This window comes from Schistocerca gregaria, chromosome 9, assembly GCF_023897955.1.
Source record: "Schistocerca gregaria isolate iqSchGreg1 chromosome 9, iqSchGreg1.2, whole genome shotgun sequence".
In the NCBI taxonomy this organism is placed as follows: Eukaryota; Metazoa; Arthropoda; class Insecta; order Orthoptera; family Acrididae; genus Schistocerca; species Schistocerca gregaria.
In genome coordinates, this window is record NC_064928.1 from 221,017,942 (window position 1) to 221,042,080 (window position 24,139).

At 39.6% G+C, this 24,139-nt stretch overlaps 2 protein-coding genes across 2 annotated transcripts in view; one reads left to right on the top strand and one right to left on the bottom strand.

Moving 5' to 3' along the window:
• LOC126292017 (peroxidase-like) overlaps positions 1-24,139 on the bottom strand; it is a 176,853-nt gene that overhangs the window by 136,080 nt on the left and 16,634 nt on the right. The gene's annotated exons all lie outside the window — the stretch shown is intronic.
• On the top strand, positions 1,277-24,067 carry LOC126291523 (chorion peroxidase-like). Its single transcript, XM_049985026.1, has 4 exons — positions 1,277-1,459; positions 1,532-1,727; positions 8,455-8,652; positions 23,958-24,067. The coding sequence occupies exons 1-4, from the start codon at positions 1,283-1,285 to the stop codon at positions 24,065-24,067; spliced, it is 681 nt and encodes a 226-aa protein (XP_049840983.1). The 5' UTR covers positions 1,277-1,282.

Here is a 24,139-nt window from a genome sequence, read left to right on the forward strand (position 1 = left end):
TTACATTTCTCCTTCTTCAGTTCTTTGGTTGGCATTTATATCAATTTCCATCTTTAATACAATTCAACCTTTACTGCAGTAACTTGCCATCAATGGCTCTGCTCAACCACATGTACAATTCTATACATAATACTGCTTAAAAAAATTACATATTGCAAATGCCTAAAGATAATATTCACAAGTCATAAAAGGGGATCTTGTTACAATTATTCTTTAATACAATTTGCAGTGAATGTCAACGACCTTGTTAGAGTAAACTTTTTACATCCAGATTTTAACTTTTAAATAGAAGTAATTTTATACTTGGGCCACATATCACAAAGGGTCTTTTATTTGACTTTAGTGGCATTAATAACAATATTTTTGTGAAAATGGAAGGAATTTCAGTTATTTTGAATTACTGACTCTAACAATAAAAAAAATTTCAGAAAAAATAATGGTTACAAATATATTACAACTTGCAGTTTTGGTGTACAAACTTGATATTTAATTTCATATAGTTCATGCTATGAAAAACTCTCTTCAGTTTACAACATAGTTTTTCATACATTTTTATGATCACATATGTTCAAGAAAAAGTCTCATTTTTAATAAAACAGCATTGAAATTGTATTCACATTTTTGAGAAATGTCATTTTTTGTCTTAATATATGAAATTTTCAGATATTTGAAATAAATATTCAAGAATTTCGTGAGTAAGCAACATACAAATGCAACAGTATTTTCTATTGATACATGCGTATATTAATATAATTGACCTGGTAGTATTAAGCAGTGAAATGCTGATCAGGTGTATTGTGTTCTTCTCTAAAATGAGTGTGGCATTAGTGGATCAGCTTTTATGCTAAAATGAGTGTGACAGTGTAGTTCTGTTGCAGAATCAATGAGCACTTCTAAAAGATTTAAGTATGTCACACCAATAGTGCTGTGACATTGTGATAACTACTTTGGCTAGTATATAATGTAAAATATTTTGTGTTGTGTGAACATACCACAATCTAGATCACATTTTTTTTGCTCTAATGGGTATCTTCACATCTAATATAAAAAGAGGATGGTAGCAGTCCACAGTACCATCTGTTTGACAAGTGCTCACTGATTCCAGTGACCGATGCTGACATTGTTTCCATAGTTTTCTTCTGATGGTGGCCTACTGAGGTGTAAATTGGTAGTTGCAATAAAAGCCCATGCTGTAAGCTGTGCTTTGTTCATTAAATTATAAAAAAGATCACTGTATCTTCCTGGTGACACTATGCTGTATATTTCAGATGGACAGTACATAATGTGCTGCTCACATAATGCAACTCCCCTCCCGCGTAAGGACATCAGTGTTGGCTGCTACCCAGTTAAAATACCAGAGGATGATGAGTTTTACACAGAAAAAGGAGTAAAGTGTATGAGTGTCGTGAGGACAATGAAGACGTACACATTGGGAGGATACTTGGGCCCTGCACAACCAGTACGTATGGCTCCACATGCACATCTTCACTTGCTATTAGATCTGGTTACTAACTGTCACTTTGTGTTTCAGGTTAGCTCTGCAAGCCACTATCTAGATGCTTCTTTCATGTATGTATCTGATGAGAGGCATGCAACTAGAATAAGGGAATTCAGTGGAGGGCGACTTACGACACGGGTCCTTGCTGATGGCAGAAAAGTGTTGCCCCAGGTCAGCGACTCAGTAGCCTCTTGCAGTGTGCCCTCTGATGAAACATGCTTTCTTGCTGGTGAGGATGGCCTCATTTCTAATTTCAGTTCATATGTAATTACCTAAAATTCTTCTGTCGTAGACGGCAAGGGACTTGCAAGGGTCAACTGAACTGACAGACATCTATAGTTAGGTAGTTTAATGTTCCACAGGTCATTTTGTATGATAACTCATAATGGTGTGGAATGAGTCATTTTACTTTCACATTTAAAATTAATAAATGTGGCTGCAAACTGAATATATAGGACACACAGATGTGAGTAAGTAATTCCTAATGACCACCTTTTATACATAATAATAACAGGAATTCTTCTACAGAACAGAAGGACTTTTCCAGGAGAAACCTTTTCAATTTGATCTCAAATATTACTTTGCTGTCCGTCAGGTGGAAAAAAGTTTTTGTTGGAGCATTGTGCACCCCTTTAAGTGCTAAAGACAACTTAATATGGATTAGTGAATGTCATTTTTTAGGTATTGTAATTATGTACTTCATTGTTTGTTTTGAACTGTAGTGGATTATTTACAACAAACTTCATGTGACAATAAATATACTTGGAAATAGCAGTTAGAATGCGCAAGTCCTTAAGCAGATGTCTACAAGATGATTGTGGATGTGCACCGCAGCACATTTTTGAGCAATGAAGACTTCCTTTCTTAAAAATGAGTTACTCCAGAAAATTACAGAACAAAAATATGCAAACTATGTCATCTTACTTATTTGTCTTTCCCCAGGATCTGCAGTGATTCTAAGTACAAGTGTAGCTGATATATGTTGTTTTACAAGTTCCAATATGTGCCTTTTCCAGTTTAAATTGTAATCAATATGAACACCTAAGAATTTTTAAGTTTCCACCCTATATCTTATTTCCTCACCATGTGCTACACTTATCATTGATGCAGTGCTGACAATATTAGATGAGTTTCATTATTTGGGCAGCGAGGTAACTGCCAGCAGTAGACATAAAGAGGACATAAAATACAAGCTGGCAAAAGTAAGAAAACTTTTTATGAAAAAGAGAAGTATTTGAATATCAAATATGAATTAAAGTGTTGAGCAGTCTTGTCTCCAACTATTTGTGTCGTACATAGGTGTACATGCAAATGAAACATGAACCATGTACAGTACAGATAAGAGTAGATGAGAAGCTTTTGAAGCATGTCATTACAGAAGAATTCTGAAGGTCAGATGACTACATTGGGCAACACAGGTAGAGGCACCAGATCAAACTAGACCAAAAAGGGTCTCATGATACAACTTGACTAAGAGAAACATAGGCTGATAATGACACTTCCTGAGGCAGCAAGGTGTAGTTAACAGGTAATAAAGTGAGACTTGTATGCAGATTGTAGATGTGGTTGTGGAGTGAAAATGCAAAGGGCAGCCACAGCTAAACTGACACCAGCCAAACCTTATGTACTGATGGACTGGAAGTGTAGCCAATGCAAACTGATGCATGAAGTGGTGTAAATAGCAGTGCTACTGGACAGAGGATGTCCAGAAACAGATGATTTACAATTATGAATCTTGCTGAGCCCTGTGGCATTCCATTGCAAGGGTCGCATTTCGTGAGTGCTCGGAGAACGTTATGTGCCATCACGTGTAGTGTTAACAGCGAAGCATCGAGGAAGTACTGTTACAGTATATGGCTGTTTTTTGTAGTTAATGTGTGGTATCTTTATTCCACTTGAGAGAATGCTTGATGTGGAAGTATGTGAGTACAATTTTCAGCATTATATGCTTTTGTACAATACAGGAAGAGTTCAGACATGGAACCTGTTTGTACCAGCAGCACAATGCACCATGTCATAAAGCTGCTTGTGTGGGGCAATGGTTTGAGTGCAATAACATTCCTGTAATGGACTAACCTGCCTAGAGTCCTTGTCTGAAATCAATGGAACACCTTTAGGATGAATTATAACATCCACTTCACTCCAGAGCCCATTGTCTAACATTGCTATCTTCCTGGCCCTGGGTGTTGGGGAAGAATGGGTAGCCATTTCTCCACAAACATTCCAACACCTCTCATTAAAACTGTCCCCAACAGAGTTGAAGCCACCATAAAGGCACAGGAACGACAGAGTCCATACTAATATCCACTAATAGGTGTCTGGATACTTTTGAGAATATAGTGTACACTCAACACAAACAAAAGCAATATGGGATAATGAAATGCACTTGAATTAAATCGATGCTGAGGGAATTAGATTAGGAAATCGGACACTTAAAGTAGTAAATGTGCTTTGCTATTTGGGAAGCATGGTAACAGATGATGGTTGAGGTAGGGAGGGTAAAAAATGTAGACTGGCACTGAGAAGAAAAACATTTCTGAATAAGAGAAATTTATTTACATTGAGTGAAGATTTAAGAGTCAGGAAGTCCTTTCTGAAAATATTTGTATGGAGTGTAGCCATGTATGGAAGTGAAACATGGATGGTAAATAATTTAGACAAGAAGAGAATATAAGCTTTTGAAACGCATGCTGCAGAATAATGCTGAAGATTATATGTGTAGATCACATACCTAATGAGGAGGTACTGAATAGAATTGGGAAGAAGAGAAATTTGTGGTACGACCTGACCAAAAGAAGATATCAGTTGGTAGGACACATTCTGAGACATCAAGGGATCATCAATTTAGTACTGGAGGGAAGCATTTGGGGTAAAAACTGTAGAGGGAGACCAAGAGATGAATACAGTAAGCAGATTCAGAAAGACATAGGTTGCAATAGTCACTCAGATATGAAGAGGCTTGCATAGGATAGGGTATCTTGTAGAGCTGCATCAAACCAGCCGTCAGACTGAAGACCACAACAACAACAACAACAACAATAACAACAACAACACTTTAGAACTTTGCTAATTCTTAACGGCCGTGGGTATCTAGATTCACGTGGTACAAAATCGTTAGTATGACTTGGCACTAGACTCCACAAATTCAAATACGCCTTCTCCATACTTCCTTTGGATCCAGACTTTATGTAGGCGCAGGCTAAATTAAAACTACTTATATTTATTGATGTTTCACCTTAAAAATCATTGCATGTTATTACACTCACATTTGTTGTTGTGGTCTTCAGTCCTGAGACTGGTTTGATGCAGCTCTCCATGCTACTCTATCCTGTGCAAGCTTCTTCATCTCCCAATACCTATTGCAGACTACATCCTTCTGACTCTACTTAGTGTATTCATATCTTGGTCTCCCTCTACAATTTTTACCATCCACACTGCCCTCCAGTTCTAAATTGGTGATCCCTTGATGCCTCAGAACATGTCCTACCAACCAATCCCTTCTTCTAGTCAAGTTGTGCCACAAATTCCTCTTCTCCCCAATTATATTCAGTACCTACTCATTAGTTATGTGATCAACCCATCTAATCTTCAGCATTCTTCTAAACCACCACATTTTGATAGCTTCAATTCTCTTCTTGTCTAAACTATTTATCGTCCATGTTTCACTTCCATACATGGCTATACTCCATACAAATACTTTCAGAATCGACTTCCTGACACTTAAATCAGTACTTGATGTTAACAAATTTCTCTTCTTCAAAAATGCTTGCATTGCCATTGCCAGTCTATATTTTATATCCTCTCTACTTCGACCATCTTCAGTTATTTTGCTCCCCAAATAACAAAATTCTTTTACTACTTAAAGTGTCTCATTTTCTAACCCAATTCCCTCAGCATCACCAAACTTAATTCGACTACATTTCATTATCCTCATTTTGCTTTTGTTGATGTTCATCTTACACCCTCCTTTCAAGACACTGTCCATTACGTTCAACTGCTCTTCAAAGTCCTTTGGTGTCACTGACAGAATTACAGCGTCATCGGCAAACCTCAGAGTTTTTATTTATTTCCATGGATTTTAATGCTTACTCCAATCTATTCTTTTGTTTCCTTTACTGCTTGCTTAAAATACAGATTGAATAGCATTGGGGAGAAGCTACAACCCTGTCTCACTCCCTTCCCAACCACTGCTTCCCTTTCATGTCCCTCAACTCTTACAACTGCCATCTGCTTTCTGAACAAATTGTTAATAGCCTTTGTTCCCTGTATTTTACCCCTGCCACCTTCAGAATTTGAAAAAGAGTATTCCAATCAACACTGTCAAAGGCTTTCTCTAAGTCTACAAATGCTAGAAATGTATCTTCGTCTTTCCTTAATCTTTCTTCTAAGATAAGTTGTAGGGTCAGTATTGCTTCACATGTTCCAACATTTCTACGGAATCCAAACTGATCTTCCCCAAGGTCAGCTTCTACCAGTTTTTCCATTCATCTGTAAAGAATTTGCAGTAGTATTTTGCTGCTGTGACTTATTAAACTGATAGTTCGGTAATTTCACATCTATCAACACCTTCTTTCTTTGGGATTGGAATTATTATATTCTTCTTGAAGTCTGAGGATATTTCGCCCTGTCTCATACATCTTGCTCACCAGATGGTAGTGTTTTGTCAGGACTGGCTCTGCCAAGGCTATCAGTAGTTCTAATGGAATGTTGTCTACTCCCGGGCCATGTTTCGCCCCAGGTCTTTCAGTGCTCTGTCAAACTCTTCACGCAGTATCATATCTCCTATTTCACCTTCATCTACATCCTCTTCCATTTCCATACTATTGTCCTCAAGAACAATGCCCCTGTATAGACCCTCTATATACTCCTTCCACCTTTCTGCTTTCCCTTCTTTGCTTAGAAGTGGGTTTCCATCTGAGCTCTTGATATTCATGCAAGTGGTTCTCTTTTCTCCAAAAGTCTCTTTAATTTGCCTGTAGGCAGTATCTATATTACCCCTCATGAGATAAGCCTCTACATCCTTACATTTGACCTCTAGCAATCTCTGCTTATCCATTTTGCACTTCCTGTCGATCTCATTTTTAAGATGTTTGTGTTCCTTTTTGCCTGCTTCACTTACTGCATTTTTGTATTTTCTCCTTTCATCAATTAAATACAGTATCTCTTCTGTCACCCAAGGATTTCTATTAGCCCTTGTCTTTTTACCTATTGATCCTCTGCTGCCTTCACTATTTCATCCCTCAAAGCTACCCATTCTTCTTCTACTGTATTTCTTTCTCCCAGTCCTGTCAATTGTTCCCTTATGCTCTCCCTGAATCTCTGAACAACCTCTGGTTCTTTCAGTTCATCCAGGTCCCATCTCCTTAAATTACCACCTTTTTGCAGTTTCTTCAGTTTAATCTACAATTCATTACCGATAGATTGCGGTCAGAGTCCACATCTGCCCCTGGAAATGTCTTACAATTTAAAACCTGGTCACTAATGCTCTGTCTTACCATTATATAATCTATCTGAAACCTTCTAGTATCTCCAGGGTTCTTCCATGTATACAAACTTCTTTCATGATACTTAAACCAAGTGCTAGCTATGATTAAGTTATGCTCTTCACAAAATTCCTACCAGACGGCTTCCTCTTTCATTTCTTAGCCCTAATCCATATTCTCCTACTACGTTTCCTTTTCTTCCTTTTCCTACTGTCGATTTCCAGTTACCCATCACTACTAAATTTTCATCTCCCTTCATTACCTGAATAATTTCTTTTATCTCATCATTCATTTCATCAATTTCTTCGTCATCTGCAGAGCTAGTTGGCATATAATCTTGTACTACTGTAGTAGGCTTGGGCTTCGTGTCTATCTTGGCCACAATAATGCACTCACTATGCTGTCTGTAGTAGCTTACTCACACTCCTATTTTCCTATTCATTATTAAACCTACTCCATTACCCCTATTTGATTTTGTATTTATAACCCTGTATTCACCTGACCAAAAGTCTTGTTCCTCCTGCCACCAAACTTCACTAATGCCCACTATATCTTACTTTAACCTATCCATTTCCCTTTTTAAATTTTCTAATCTACATGCCTGATTAAGGGGTCTGACATTCCATACTCCTATCCATAGAATGCCAGTTTTCTTACTCATGATAACGACATCCTCCTGAGTAATCCCCACCCAGAGATCCAAATGGGGGACTATTTTACCTCCAGAATATTTTACCCAAGAGGATGCCATCATCATTTAATCATACAGTAAATCTGCATGACCAGTGTACACATTTTGAAATTCTGGAAGTAGCAGGGATAGAATACAAGACACAAAAGGTTACCCACAACTTGTACATAAACCAAACTGCAGTTATAAGAGGTGAAGAATATGAAAGTAGTTGAGAAGGGAGTGGAATAGTGCTGTACCCTCTCACCAAGATTATTTAATCCATATATTGATCAGACTGTAAAAGAAACCAAAGAAAACTATGAAAAGGTAATTAAAGTTCACAGAGACAACATAAAAAATTGAGGCTTGCTGATTACATTGTAGTTCTGTCAGAAATTGCAGAGGACTTGGAAGAACCGTTGAATAAAGAGGGATTTTAAGATGGTCACCTACAAAAGCGAAACAAGGGTAATGGAATGTAGTCAAAATCAATCAAGCAATACTCATATATCACAAACATCCACATTTAAACTTTTTAACAGATGATTTCTCAAATATATGTGCTCTACAATCAACTTGTAAAGCTGATTCTGAAAATTGTGTCTGTTTTGTTCTATCACATTTGGATATTTTACAAAATATGATATAGTTATAGTAGGAAAGTTCACAGAAAAAAAGAGCCATTGTGTGTGTGTGTGTGTGTGTGTGTGTGTGACAAAATTAGTTTCTTTAGACAAAATACGATTACATGTGGCCACAAACTACAGTGACTAACTTCTAGGATGGAACTGTTTGTCCAGGTGATGACCGTGTGAACCAGAACCCACTCGTGGCCTTGGAGACAATTTTGTTTGTGCGAGAACACAACCGAGTGGCTGACCAGTTGTCTGCTGTGAACCCACACTGGAATGATGAGAAGCTGTACCAGGAGGCTCGCAGGATTGTTATTGCTGAGTATCAACACATAGCTTACACGGATTTCCTGCCACGGTTAATAAGTAAGTGTTATTTATAAATGTTATATCTGTCAGAGCAGTATCTACTCTCTCTTCTCCCACTTAATTCTTCTAAATGTCCTTTCTTTTTTCTTTTTTCTCTTGATGTTTATGTTACTCATAGTTTAAAATACTCAAATGATCAAAGTTGGATCCACAATTATGTTCACATATGGGTGCAATTAATGCATCACCACCTTTTGTATGGACACACCCTACACAGAAGGGACTATACCTGAATCTATTTACTTATTTCTTCATGTCCCCTGCATTTATACAGGGATGAATTTGCCATGGATGTGGACCACATCAAGATAATGATTGCACATATTTAGATAACTCAGTTACATTTTAGTACTCAATGGATACTACAGTACTAGAAAGAAAATAATAAATGATTATTATCTTTCCTCTTCAAATAGGACATGTTCAGAACAGTTTGGTGGCCATAGTTGTCATCATAGTAGCGGAAATCAGTTAAGTGATACTATATACAATAAAAACGTCTGAATGAAAAGAACATGATCTGCATAAAATACTTAAATCAACATTTGACAAATCATTATCTCCACTTTTCAGTAGTGAAATTTTCAAACTGAGGTGAAAAAAGCCACGGGATAGTGATATGTACATATACAGATGGCAGTAGTATGAAATAGACAAGGTATAAAATGGCAGCACAGTGGTGGAACTGACATTTGTACTCAGGTGATTCATGTTAAAGGTTTCTGTTGAGATTATGGCACACAACAGCAATTATCAGATTTAGAATGTGGAATAGCAGTTGAAGCTAGATGCATTGGACATTCCATTTTGGAAATCACTAGAGGCTTAAATATCCTGAGATCCACAGTGTGCTGTGAACACCAAATTTCATGCATTACCTCTCACCACAGACAATGCCATGGCTGATGGCCTTAACTTAACGATGAGAGCAGTGGTGTAGAGTTGTCAGTGTTAATAGACAATTACTGATGTATGAAATACCTGCAGAATTCAATGTGTGGTGTACAATGAATGTATATGTTAGGACAGTATAGTGAAATTTGGCATTAATCGGCTTTGGCAGCAGACAACCAATACGAGTGCCTTTGCATATAGCACAACTTCACCTGCAGCACCTCTCCTGAGCTTATGATTATATCTGTTGGACCCTTTGTGACTGGAAAACAGCTGCCTGGTCAGATGAGTCCTATTGTCAGTTGGTAAGTGCTGATGGTAGGGTTTATGTCTGGCACAGACACCACAAAACCATAGACCTAAGTTGCCAACAGAGTACTGGTGCAAGCTGGTGGTAGCTGTGTTTACATGGAATGGACTGGGTCCTCTGGTCCAAGTCAACTGATGATTGACTGGAAATGGTTATGTTCAGCTAACTGGAGACCATCTATAGCCATTCATGAACATCATGTTTATTAACAACAATGGAATTTTTATGGATGACAGTGTGACATGTCACTGGGCCATAGTTGTTCATGATTGGTTTGAGGAACATTCTGGACAGTTTGAGTGAACGATTTGGTCACCCAGATCACCTGATATGAATTCCATTGAACATTTATGGGACATAATTGAGAGGTCAGGTTTTGCACAAAATCCTGCATGGGCAACACTTCAGCATTTATGAACAGCTATAGAGGCAGAAGTCTCAATATTTCTGCAGGGGACTTTCTACAGCATCATAAGTCCATGCCATGTCCAGCTGCTGTGCTACGCACTACAAACAGGAAATCCAACATGATGTTAAGATACCCCATAACTTTTGTCACCTCAGTGTATAAAAAAGTGTAATAAAGCACTAGGCCATAGATCAGTGAGTACTGAATTGAACAGGTCCTTGAGTGATGTCCTTCAGTAACAGACTGGTTAACACACAAGGCAGCAGTTCTGACTGTCTATAGTCCCTGGTAGGAAACACCTTAAACATCATTAAGCAAGCAGGGAGGTTTACTAGTAACACTTTGTCTAAATACCCGTGAAGTAATGCATGGAGATTTCAATACTGACTTCATCTCAGATAATCCTGATTGAGGGCATCTACAGTTTCTGATGTCCATCTTCGTTTTGACCTCACAGGACTGAAAGATATGGTACTTCAATGATTTTTAAATCTGTCTCCCTTCAATGAAATAGATATGAGCCCCATAATAAATGGTTTGTCTGATTGTGATGGTCAAATGGCAGCAATAAAGCATCCCCATCTATGAGGTTTAACCAAAAAAAAAAAAAATATTCAGAGACTGGTACAAGTTGACTCAGTTACATTTTTGAGATAGAATTAACAAGGTGAGTAATGGGAAGTAGTACACCTATGACATACAGTCAATGACAAATTTAATTTTTTTCTGTAAAATATTCTTACATCTTTATTGCAGTTTTGTTTTACAAAAAAAAGCTAATTATTGTGGAAGCTAAGAAAAATGACAAGAAACATCTGGAACCAAAGTAACTTATATTAGCAAGAGAGAGCTTTATTAAATGCAGAGGGATAAGTCTAACGAATACTTCAAAATAGGCCACACAGAGTGACCATGCTGTTTGAGGCGCCACATCACGTATTGTGCAGACCCTGCCGCTGGAGGTTCGACTCCTCCCTCGAGCTTGGGTGTGTGTTGTTCTTAGTGTAAGTGAGTTTTAATAGTGTGTAAGTCTAGGGACCGATGACCTCAGCAGTTTGGTCCCTTAGGAATTCACACACTTTGAACATTTGGACATCAAACCCCCCCCCCCCCCCCCAACAAACAATATAGCAAAATTCTTCAGTATTTAATCAGAAAGACAGTAGTCATGTACTAACACAAAAAATTCCAAATTCCAAAACCAAGGGAAAAATGGACAATTTCAGATAGATTATATAATGGTAAGACAGAGATTTTGAAAATATATTTTAAACTACAAAACATTTCCATGGGCAGATATGGACTCCAGGCATAAGTTATTGGTTATGAACTGCAGGTTAAACTGAAAAAAACTGCAGAAATTAAGGAGGTGGGAACTGGATAAATTGAAAGAAAGAGGTTTGTAAGAGCTTCAGAGGGAGCATTAAGCAACAGTTGGCTGAAAAAGTGGAAAAGAGTATAATAGAAGATGAGTGGGTAGCTTTAAGTAATGAAATAGTGAACATGGCACAGGATCAAATGAGTAAAAAGGTGAGGCATTGTAGAGATGTTTGGATAACAAATAAGATATTGAATTCAATTGAAGACTGGGGAAATATGAAAATTCAGTGAATGAAGCAGGTGAAAAGAAATACAGATGACAAAAAAATTAGATTTATGGAGTGAGGTAAATGACTAAACAGGAATGGCTAGAAGACAAATGGAAGACTGTAGAAAGTTGCATAACTAGGGGAATGATAAACGCCACCTGTAAGAAAATTGAAGAGACCTTTGGAGAAAAGAGAAACAGCTGTACGAATATCGTGGACTCGTATGGCAAGCCGAATGGTAAGCAAAGAAGGGCAAGCTGAAAGGTGGAAGGAAATGAAGCTGGAGGCAATGGCATTAGCATTGAGTCATCAACAGACACACAAAAGGGAACTAAAACTCTGCCAGATTTCAGAAGAATTCGGTGAATGATAGTACAAATTCACACCCAAAAATCACACACAGAGAAACACACACTTGCATGGGCTTATGTTGCAATGAGGGGGTGGGGGTTATAGTAGAGATGGAAGCTGAAACAAGCAGGATAGTTTGGAGGTGGGAGGTGGGTAGCTAGTGGCTTGGAGAGAAACAGCAGGAATGCAGGACACGAAAGCAGGAGGGAGGGGTGGCAGGAGCACAGGCTAGGCATGTGACACATGGGTACCACAGGGGAAGGGGTGCAGTACCTGAAGATGGCATGGAGTCATGGATTAGGAGAGGGTGACTGTGACATGACAGAGGAGGGAGAAAGGGAAAACTCTCTGGTAAAGGGTAAGAAGACAGTTGGTTTGAAATTAAGGCTAGGAGGATTATGGGAGTGAAGGATGTATTGCAATTATAACTCCCTGCTACATAGTTTAGAAAATCTGGTGCTGGAGGGGAGGATCCAGATGACATGGGTACTTGTGGTGTACTCGGCATGGCATTTTGCCGCAGCATGGTCAACTTTGTTCTAAGCGACAGTTTGGCAGTGGCCATTCCGGTTGACAGTGGGTTGGTGGATGTGTCCACATGAAATCCTTTGCCGGTACACGGCTGTTTTCATAGGAGGCACTATCTCTGATGGGTGGATAAGCCTGTGACAGGATTGTAATAAGGTTTCCTGGGTGGTTGAAATGGGCAAGTCTTGCACTAGGATCTCCTCCAGAGATATGAGCCATGTGGCAAGGATATGAGAGTGGGAGTCACATAGCGATGGACTCGGATGTTGTGTATGTTGAGTGGATAACAGAATACCACTTTTTGAGAAGGGAGGATGTAGGCTAGGATTGTGTGTGTGTGTGTGTGTGTGTGTGTGTGTGTGTGTGTGTGTTTGTCCTCTAACTAATAAAAGGATTTCGTCCAAAAACTAGCAAAGTTTTATACTCTATTGTGTGTGTCTTTTGATAGCTAAATGCCTCTGCTGTTTGATGAGTGGTTTCTCTTTACCCTTACATTATTCACACCTGTAAGAAGTTCTCTTGCATATTTACACCATGAGAACAACTTAACAGAGCACTGAAACACACCAAGAGCCATGGTGTAGACAACATTCGTGCAAAGTTTCTATGATACCGGAAGAGTCAGCCACAACAAAACTACTCCATTTAGTGTACAAGATACATGAGATGGGCAAAATACTCATCGACTACATGAAGAATGTAATAATTCTAGTTCTAAAGATTCTAAAGAAAGCAGGTGCTGGCAGGTGATAATATTATCAAACCATCAGTTTGATAAGTGATGGTTACAAAATACTGACACACATTATTTACAGAAAAATGGAAAAAAACTGATAGAAGCTGACCTCAAGGAAGATCACTTTGGGTTATGGAGAACTGTAGTAACACATGAGGCAATACTGATACTGTTATTTATATTAGGAAATAGATTTAAAAAACTTTGATTAATTATAGATTTTGGCAATGTTGGCTGGAATATGTTCTTTGAAATTTTGATGGTAGCAGGGATAAAACACAGAGACCAAAAGTTTATTTGCAATTTGTGTGGAAACCAAACTGCTCTTATAAAAATCAAAGGACATGAAAGACAAATAGTTGTTCAGAAGAGGATCAGACAGGGTTGTATCCTATCCCTGATGTTATTCAATCTATACATTGAGCTAGCAGTAAAGGAAACCAAGAAGATATTTGGAAAAGCATTTAAAGTTCTTCAAGGAGAAATAAAAATTATGAGATGTGTCACTGACTGCAATTTTATCAGAGATGGCAAAGAACTTGTAAGAGCAGTTTAATGGAATGGGTAGTGCTTTGATTAGAGGTTTTACAATGAGTATCCACAGAAGTAAGATAAGGGTAATGGAATACACTCAAATTGTATCAGGCAATACTGAGAGAATTTGGCTAGGAAATGAGATACAAAAAGCAGTAGATGTGGTATATTACACTCCTTGAAATTGAAATAAGAACACCGTGAATTCATTGTCCCAGGAAGGGGAAACTTTATTGACACATTCCTGGGGTCAGATACATCACATGATCACACTGACAGAACCACAGGCACATAGACACAGGCAACAGAGCATGCACAATGTCGGCACTAGTACAGTGTATATCCACCTTTCGCAGCAATGCAGCCTGCTATTCTCCCATCGAGATGATCGTAGAGATTCTGGATGTAGTCCTGTGGAACAGCTTGCCATGCCATTTCCACCTGGCGCCTCAGTTGGACCAGCGTTCATGCTGGACGTGCAGACCGCGTGAGACGACGCTTCATCCAGTCCCAAACATGCTCAATGGGGGACAGATCTGGAGATCTTGCTGGCCAGGGTAGTTGACTTACACCTTCTAGAGCACGTTGGGTGGCACGGGATACATGCGGACGTACATTGTCCTGTTGGAACAGCAAGTTCCCTTGCCGGACTAGGAATGGTAGAACGATGGGTTCGATGACGGTTTGGATGTACCGTGCACTATTCAGTGTCCCCTCGACGATCACCAGAGGTGTACGGCCAGTGTAGGAGATCGCTCCCCACACCATGATGCCGGGTGTTGGCCCCGTGTGCCTCGGTCGTATGCAGTCCTGATTGTGGTGCTCACCTGCACGGCGCCAAACACGCATACGACCGTCATTGGCACCAAGGCAGAAGCGACTCTCATCGCTGAAGACGACACGTCTCCATTCGTCCCTCCATTCACGCCTGTCGCAACACCACTGGAGCCGGGCTGCACGATGTTGGGGCATGAGCAGAAGACGGCCTAACGGTGTGTGGGACCGTAGCCCACCTTCATGGAGACGGTTGCGAATGGTCCTCGCCGATACCCCAGGAGCAACAGTGTCCCTAATTTGCTGGGAAGTGGCGGTGCAGTCCCCTACGTCACCGCATAGGATCCTACGGTCTTGGCGTGCATCCGTGTGTCACTGTGGTCTGGTCCCAGGTCGACGGGCACGTGCACCTTCCGCCGACCACTGGCGACAACATCGATGTACTGTGGAGACCTCACGCCCCACGTGTTGAGCAATTTGGCGGTACGTCCACCTGGCCTCCTGCATGCCCACTATACGCCCTCGCTCAAAGTCCGTCAACTGCACATACGGTTCACGTCCACGCTGTCGCGGCATGCTACCAGTGTTAAAGACTGCGATGGAGCTCCGTATGCCATGGCAAACTGGCTGACACTGACGGCGGCGGTGCACAAATGCTGCACAGCTAGCGCCATTCGACAGCCAACACTGCAGTTCCTGGTGTGTCCGCTGTGCCGTGCGTGTGATCATTGCTTGTACAGCCCTCTCGCAGTGTCCGGAGCAAGTATGGTGGGTCTGACACACCGGTGTCAATGTGTTCTTTTTTCCATTTCCAGGAGTGTATTTGTGCAGGAAAATAACTGACAATCATCAATGAGAGTTGATACAAGATTCTGACTGGCTATAGCAAGAAAAAAATTTGTAAAAAGGAAAATAATAATTTGTTAACATGGAACATAAATTTAGATGTTAGGAAGAAGTCATTTCTGAAGGTATTTATGTGGAGTATAGTCTTTTACAGAGGTGATATTTGGATCATAAACAGTTCATAAAAGAAAAGGAAAGAAGTTTTAAAAAGATGGTACGTCAGAAGAATGTTGAAGATTAGATCACCTAGAATTAGTGGAAGAAAGACTGAGCTTTATAAAATGAACTGTTAGGTGACAAAAGCAACTAAGAATGAGTCACAAATAATTCTTTAATTAGAAACAATATGCAACCATGGTTGGCAAAATTAAAAGTTACCATTGGACCATCAAGCAGTGGGGAAACAGATAGAAGCTGATATCTATTAGATACATTACTGTCTTCACTAACTACTGTGAAAGTAGATACAGGATCTACATTAAACTGAAAGAGGAAGGAAATGTATAGCACACAAAACTTATCAAATAATAATCATGTAAACTATGGATGCGCTAGAAGACACATACAAAAAGAATTAGAGGATTAGTTAAATATAAGTTACAATACAACAGCTGCAACGCTGTATGTTGCAAAGGAATAAATCACAGATTTCCAACTTTCACTCCATCAGGAAAAGTAAACTGGTATTGTTTCTCGGAGCATTTAAACAGATGTTACTAGAGGTATGGTGAGACCAAAAGAAAACCATTTTGTTGTAAGCCACCTTAATTAGGATGCAGCATAACAGGGTACGCTACAATTAGGAGACTTCACAAATTACAATTATTTTGAGGCAATGTTTAACCCCATGCACTGGAGTAAATGAGCACAGAAGAAATTATAATCAGAATTTCTTGGTTCTAAGATATACTATAATAATAACTGGAGTGGCTATAGGGATTATGCTGAATGGCATTTAAAGCAAAATATTTAGAATACCCAATCAGAGAAGAACGTTTATTGCAAGCTGTTACTGGTAGACAACCTTGGACAGTAAAGGAGAAGCTCCTTGGCAGCAGTTAGGAAATGCTACAATTATTAGAATATTTTGAACAAGTACACACAGAGGACAAATTACCTCACAGATGGCAAAATGGAAATAGGTCTAGTTATGAGTGACCAAGCAAAACAAAAGAGAGCTGTAATCACAATACAGAAAGAGAAAATAGCACCAGGAATTTAACAAGACAGGATACAAATGGTAAAATAATACACAAAATAAAGAATATTTAAGTAAAACATTACACAATCGCAACTTCAACACAAGGGGAAACTCAAAGGCTTGTTGGGTACAGCTCAGTCCCTAGCAGGTAGAGATGAATCATATAATTGTAAAATATAATGAAACTATATGGTTCCCGATACCTTTTCAAGCCTCAAATACCTGTGATGCATATATGCAGACTGAGGTGACAAATGAAAATTTGTGCCAAGGCTGTGATTCAAACCCATTAGGCAGACTGAAGTGGGAAGTATGTTAGGGCAGTCCATGCAGTTGCACAAAGCCACTGTATCAGGGTGGCATCATGGTTAACACTTCAGCCTAGTGAGCATGAGATGTGGGTTTGAATCCCTGCCTTCAGTCATCGCTTCAGATTGTATTTTTTTTTTTTTTTTTTTGTCATCAGTCTACTGACTGGTTTGATGTGGCCCGCCACAAATTCCTTTCCTGTGCTAACCTCTTCATCTCAGAGTAGCACTTGCAACCTACATCCACAATTATTTGCTTGTATTCCAATCTCTGGCTTCCTCTACAGTTTTTGCCTTCTACAGCTCCCTCTAGTACCATGGAAGTCATTCCCTCATGTCTTAGCAGATGTCCTATCATCCTGCCCCTTCTCCTTATCAATGTTTTCCACATATTCCTTTCCTCTCTGATTCTGCGTAGAATCTCCTCATTCCTTGCCTTATCAGTCCACCTAATTTTCAACATTCGTCTATAACACCACATCTCAAATGCTTCGATTCTCTTCTGTTCCGGTTTTCCCACAGTCCATGTTTCACTACTGTACAATGCTGTACTCCAGACGTACATCCTCAGAAATGTCTTCCTCAAATTAAGGCTGGTATTTGATATTAGTAGACCTCTCTTGGCCAGAAATGCCTTTTTTGCCATAGCGAGTCTGCTTTTGATGTCCTCCTTGCTCCGTCCGTCATTGGTTATTTTACTGCCTAGGTAGCAGAATTCCTTAACTTCATTGACTTTGTGACCATCAATCCTGATGTTAAGTTTCTCACTGTTCTCATTTCTACTACTTCTCATTGCTTACCCACACTTTTTTCAGAATCTTGAACAGCTTGCACCATTTTATATTGTCGAACACTTTTTCCAGGTCGACAAATCCTATGAATGTGTCTTGATTTTTCTTTAGTCTTTCTTCCATTATTAGCCTTTACTTTTCCTAAAGCCAAACTGATCGTCACCTAGCGCATTCTCAATTTTCTTTTCCATTCTTCTGTATATTATTCTTGTAAGCAGGTTCGATGCATGAGCTGTTAAGCTGATTGTGCAATAAATCTCGCACTTGTCAGTTCTTGCCGTCTTTGGAATTGTATGGATGATGCTTTTCCGAAAGTCAGATGGTATGTCGCCAGACTCATATATTCTACACACCAATGTGAATAGTCGTTTTGTTGCCACTTCCCCTAATGATTTTAGAAATTCTGATGGAATGTTATCTATCCCTTCTGCCTTATTTGACCATAAGTCCTCCAAAGCTCTTTTAAATTCCAATTCTAATACTGGATCCCCTATCTCTTCCAAATCGACTCCTGTTTCTTCTTCTATCACATCAGACAAATCTTCACCCTCATAGAGGCTTTCAATGTATTCTTTCCACCTATCTGCTCTCTCCTCTGCATTTAACAGTGGAATTCTCGTTGCACTCTTAATGTTACCACCGTTGCTTTTAATGTCACCAAAGGTTGTTTTGACTTTCCTGTATGCTGAGTCTGTCCTTCCGACAATCATATCTTTTTCGATGTCTTCACATTTTTCCTGCGGCCATTTCATCTTAGCTTCCCTGCACTTCCTATTTATTTCATTCCTCAGCGACTTGTATTTCTGTATTCCTGATTTTCCCGGAACATGTTTGTACTTCCTTCTTTCATCAATCAACTGAAGTATTTCTTCTGTTACCCATGGTTTCTTTGCAGCTATCTTCTTTGTACCTATGTTTTCCTTCCCTACTTCTGTGAAGGTCCTTTTTAGAGATGTCCATTCCTCTTCAACTGTGCTGCCTACTGCGCTATTCCTTATTGCTGTATCTATAGCATTAGAGAACTTCAAACGTATCTCGTCATTCCTTATAACTTCCGTATCCCACTTCTTAGCATATAGATTCTTCCTGACTAATGTCTTGAACTTCAGCCTACTCTTTATCACTACTGTATTGTGATCTGAGTCTATATCTTCTCCTGGGTACACCTTACAATCTAGTATCTGATTTCGGAATCTCTGTCTGACCATGATGTAATCTAATTGAAATCTCCGCGTATCTCCCGACCTTTTCCAAGTATACCTCCTCCTCTTGTGATTCTTGAACAGGGTATTTGCTATTACTATCTGAAACTTGTTACAGAACTCAATTAGTCTTTCTCCTCTTTCATTCCTCGTTGCAAGCCCATATTCTCCTGTAACCTTTTCTTCTACTCCTTCCCCTACAACTGCATTCCAGTCACCCATGACTATTAGATTTTCGTCCCCCTTTACATACTGCATTACCCTTTCAATATCCTCATACACTTTCTCTATCTGCTCATCTTCAGCTTGCGATGTCGGCATGTATACCTGAACTATCGTTGTCGGTGTTGGTCTGCAGTCGATTCTGATTAGAATAACCCGGTCACTGAACTGTTCACAGAAACACACCCTCTGCCCTACCTTCCTATTCATAATGAATCCTACACCTGTTTTCTGCTGCTGTTGACATTACTTGATACTCATCTGACCAGAAATCCTTGTCTTCCTTCCACTTCACTTCGCTGACCCCTACTATATCTAGATTGAGCCTTTGCATTTCCCTTTTCAGATTTTCTAGTTTCCCTACCATGTTCAAGCTTCTGACATTCCACGCCCCGACTCATAGAACATTATTCTTTCGTTGATTATTCAGTCTTTTTCTCATGGTAACCTCCCCCTTGGCAGTCCCTTCCTGGAGATCCAAATGGGGAACTATTCCGGAATCTTTTGCCAATGGAGAAATCATCATGACACTTCTTCAACTACAGGCCACATGTCCTGTGGATACATGTTATTTGTCTATAATGCAGTGGTTTCCATTGCCTTCTGCATCCTCATGTTGTTGATCATTGCTGATTCGTTCGCCTTCAGGGGCAATTACCCACCCCTAGGACAAGAGAGTGCCCTGAACCTCTGTCCGCTCCTCCGCCCTCTTTGACAAGGCCGTTGGCAGAATGAGGTGACTTCTTATGCTGGTAGTCTTCGGCTGCCAATGCTGATTATTTATCAAAATTTAGGCAGTGGCGGGGATCAAACTCGGGACCGAAGACATTTTGATTATGAATCAAAGACGCTACCCCTATACCACGCCTTCTCCGATTGCATAGATACATGTAATAGTGATTCTATGTTGCTAAGATTGCGAAATAATGTTAATGTAATTGAAGAATTGTTGGAGGAAGAGAATGAGTGCTGAAAAAATATTTTAAACCTACAGTGAGTAGTCACATAGATGTACCACAGCTGGACCTTTCTTTTATTTTGATCAATGGTTTTTTGGTGCATAGAATGAAAAGCAGGAGTGGAAGATTACAGGGATGAAGTCTTATACCCTTTCTAATCAGAACACTTTGTCCTTTGTTTCCCATTCTTATTTTTGTCTTTTTGTTTGTGTTCATACTGTATATCATGTGTCCTTACCTGCAACTTACAACTATTTTTCTGAGAATTTTGAACATCTTCCACTGTTTTACAGTGTCCAACACTTTTTGTTTAGTTTGACAATTTCTATGAGGATGCCTTCATTTTTCTTAAGCCTTGCCTCCATTATCACACACAACATCAGAACTGCCTCTTCTGGAGCCTTTTCCTTTCCTAAAGCCAAACTTATCTAATAGATCCTCAACTTTCTTTTCGATTTCATTTCATTATATTCTTATCACCAACTGGGATACATGAGCTGTTGAGCTGATTGTGCAAAATTTCCGACATTTATCAGCCCTTGATATCTTTGGTAATGTGAGCTTCATGTTCTTCTGAAAGGCCTCTGTGATGTCTGCAGCCTCATAGATTCTACTAACCAACTTGAAGAGCCCAAAAATATTTTCGAATTTCTGGGGAAATGTTATCTATGCCTTCCACCTTATTTGAATGCAAGGCTTCCAAAGCTCTGTTATACTCTCACTCTAATACTGGATTCCCTTTATCTTTTTCATACTGACTCCAATTTCTTCTTCTATCATGTCATCAGACAGCTCCTCTCTCTCGTAGAGACCTTCAGTGTGCTCTTTACACTTACCCACTCTCTCCTCTGCATTTAACAATGATATTATTCTTCCATACTTAATGTTGATACCTTTGTTTTTAATTTCACCAAAGATTATTTTCAATTATCTATACGTTGAATCAGTGTGTCTGAAAACCATTTATGTTTCAATTTCTTCACACTTTTTTTACAGCCATTTTGTCTTTGCTTCCCTGCTGACAATTTTTGTGCTTCCTCCTTTCACTGAACAGTTGTAGAATTTCTTCTATTACCTAAGATTTCTTTGCAGTTACCTTCCTGGTATCTATATCTGTCTCTCCAACTTCTGTGATTGCTCTTTATAGGGATGTCCATTCCTCTTTAACTGAACTGCGTGTTGTGGTTATCATTACCACAGTATTCACAGCCTTATCAATCCATATAAAGCACCACAATAGATGTATATCAGTGTGAAGTGAGAAGGAATTCTGCCAGAATGCATTGACCATTCTTACATGGACTTGCATGATGGTATTAAAACTAAACTCTTCCTGAACAGGCCTGGAAGGCCAAATGGTACTTACCGACCGCCGTGTCATGCTCAGCCCCCAGGTGTCACGGGGTGCAGACATGGAGGGGCATGTGGTCAGCACACCGCTCTCCCGGTGATATGTCAGTTTACAATAGTAGACCCACTACTTCTCAATTAAGTAGGTCATCAGTGTGCCTCACATGGGCTGAGTGCACCCTGCTTGTCAACAGCACTCAGCAGACAGGATGGTCACCCATCCAAGTGCAGGCCCAGCCCAATAGCGCTTAACTTCGGTGATCTGACAGGAACCGGTATTACCACTGCAGCAAGGTTGTTGGTTTAGATAATGGTATAGGGTGCTATTTTGTGTAGAAAATGATCAGCTCTACATCCCAAAACTAGTAATTTGCACAACGGTCATTATTGGTATTTTAAGACCACTGACTATGCCAAATTTAGAGTCTCCTTGATGTTGTCTTTCAAAAAGGTAATGTGAGACTGCATTTAGACTGTGCTGTCCTGACCTTCCTTAATATGACTGGTGACCACCCATTCCTCTAACCAGCACATTCTCTAGACGTGCTGAAACAGACACTATGGTTTGGACCTCTGGCATAGAATTGATTCAGCACCAAATGATGTGCCTGTAGGAATTTCAGTGCAGGGTGCATGCAGAATGAAATAGGATGCTGGTTATTGCAGCAGACATGAATTTATTACTAATGTTGGTGAATAGACAAAGAATGAATTCACACTATACGATCATTCGTAGCAAACTCTGAGCAACTAGCCACAAAGATATTCCTACCTCTGGGAGGGCTGAACTCATATTGCTGTCACAGAGTTTCATTTATACATTATTTCATGTCATCATTGGTGAGGCCCCTACTAAGCACCCCCACTGCCACACTGTCAGGAGGAGGGCAACAGAGGTCACGGGCACCCACGTGTTCTGCTCGCACTCGCAAGTGAATGGGCACGCGGAGACCAGCTGCAAGGAGGGACACAAAGACACAGCTGGACCATCTAACAAGGAAGAAGCACAGTGATGGTGCTTCCCATGCCTTCTTTAGTCCCAATGATACTGGCTATGGTAGAGTGGGAGGGGTCATCAGATACAGCTTTACTGAGACAGCCAGTCAGTGTCGAAGTTCTCGATTTCTGACATCGAGAGGGTCGCTTATGGTGATGATGGATGAGGTGTTCATTGGCTTCTCTCTCTTCTTGTGTGTTGACTTCTGTATAAGTGTCTGTGCTAAGTGTATCTCTTACACAATATACAAATATGGATGGCCTGGCATGGTGTTAATCTTAGCAACACCAATACATTTTCCATAACAAGTACTGACAAAGGAAGAAGGGGGGGGGGGTTATTACTTTAGACACACAAAAAAGTAAATAAAAGCAGATTCCACTAACTGTTGTTAACTTTCATTGACAATGTATTTTTTTTTAAAATAGGAATTGATTTATAAGTAAGGTCAAGAACCTGAAAGTATCTTCTAGTATATCCTTAGTATTACCAAGGCATTTTCTGTAATGCGTGTAGTCAGTGGAGTGGTACTTCATGACCATCATAAAAAACTTTAAAAAATTCAAATTTCATTAATTGTCATTGACTTTTATTCATAACATACTTTCTGAGGATACATTTAAGAAGTGTTCTGAACCTGAAAGTATGAATATGACATTTGTTGTGAAAAGTCATATTCACTACTAACACTTCAATTTTCGGGTTAAAGTTTTCTGTAAATATGAAATCAATTATGAATCTGTTACATAAAGTCACTGAAAACAAAAAAAAAAAATTTCCAAAATTTTAAAATACGTATTGTATCATTAATTTTGTGCTCTGTCATGTCTGATGACTATTTATAGATCACATGTTTCACCTGTTGATATCACAGTTGAGCTGTCTCCTTCATGCCAGGAATTTGTGGACAGTAATGCTGTTCCTGCTTCAGATAATATTGTGCAGCAACCAGTTCTCTGCTAAATAAACATACCCAAGCTTGCAGGCCTCAATTTTCATTGTGCAGCTTGCTTCACTTTCTGGTTTTTTCTTCCTCATAACTCTTTGTCATCACTTGTAGTTCTGACTCCAAAGCCTGACTGTCATTAAGTAGTTCCAGGTAGATGCCATAAATAGGGATTAAAAGTGGTTGTACTGGAATAAGTCTCTCTGGAACTGCACGTGAGTGTGCTGGTGGAATTTGCCTGAGGATCCCTGCTGATTTGCCTCAGGATCCTTGGTGTTGACTCAAGTGAGAGGTGAAACTGGCACAGAGATCAGTTTGTGCATTTCTGTGATCACAAACTGCCTTATAATGCAAGGTTTGGTGCACAGTGCATGTGACAGTTCCAAGTTGCATGATATGAATGTCACTTGCTGTGAACAGCTGGATGACAGCCATAAAACATTCAATTTGTGGCAGTTCCCATGAATGATGCTCACTCCAGAGGCAATGTCTATAAGGAAGTATTTGTTTGTTGCACCACTGTACCACCACCACCAC

What these genes read in the sequence shown, in the direction of transcription:
- LOC126291523 (XM_049985026.1), top strand. Translation starts at nt 1,283, where the DNA reads ATGTGCTGCTCACATAATGCAACTCCCCTCCCGCGTAAGGACATCAGT. An exon ending in ACTTGGGCCCTGCACAACCA is followed by an intron (nt 1,460 to 1,531) that starts GTACGTATGGCT and finishes TTTGTGTTTCAG; the next exon opens with GTTAGCTCTGCAAGCCACTA. An exon ending in TTTCCTGCCACGGTTAATAA is followed by an intron (nt 8,653 to 23,957) that starts GTAAGTGTTATT and finishes TTATAATGCAAG; the next exon opens with GTTTGGTGCACAGTGCATGT.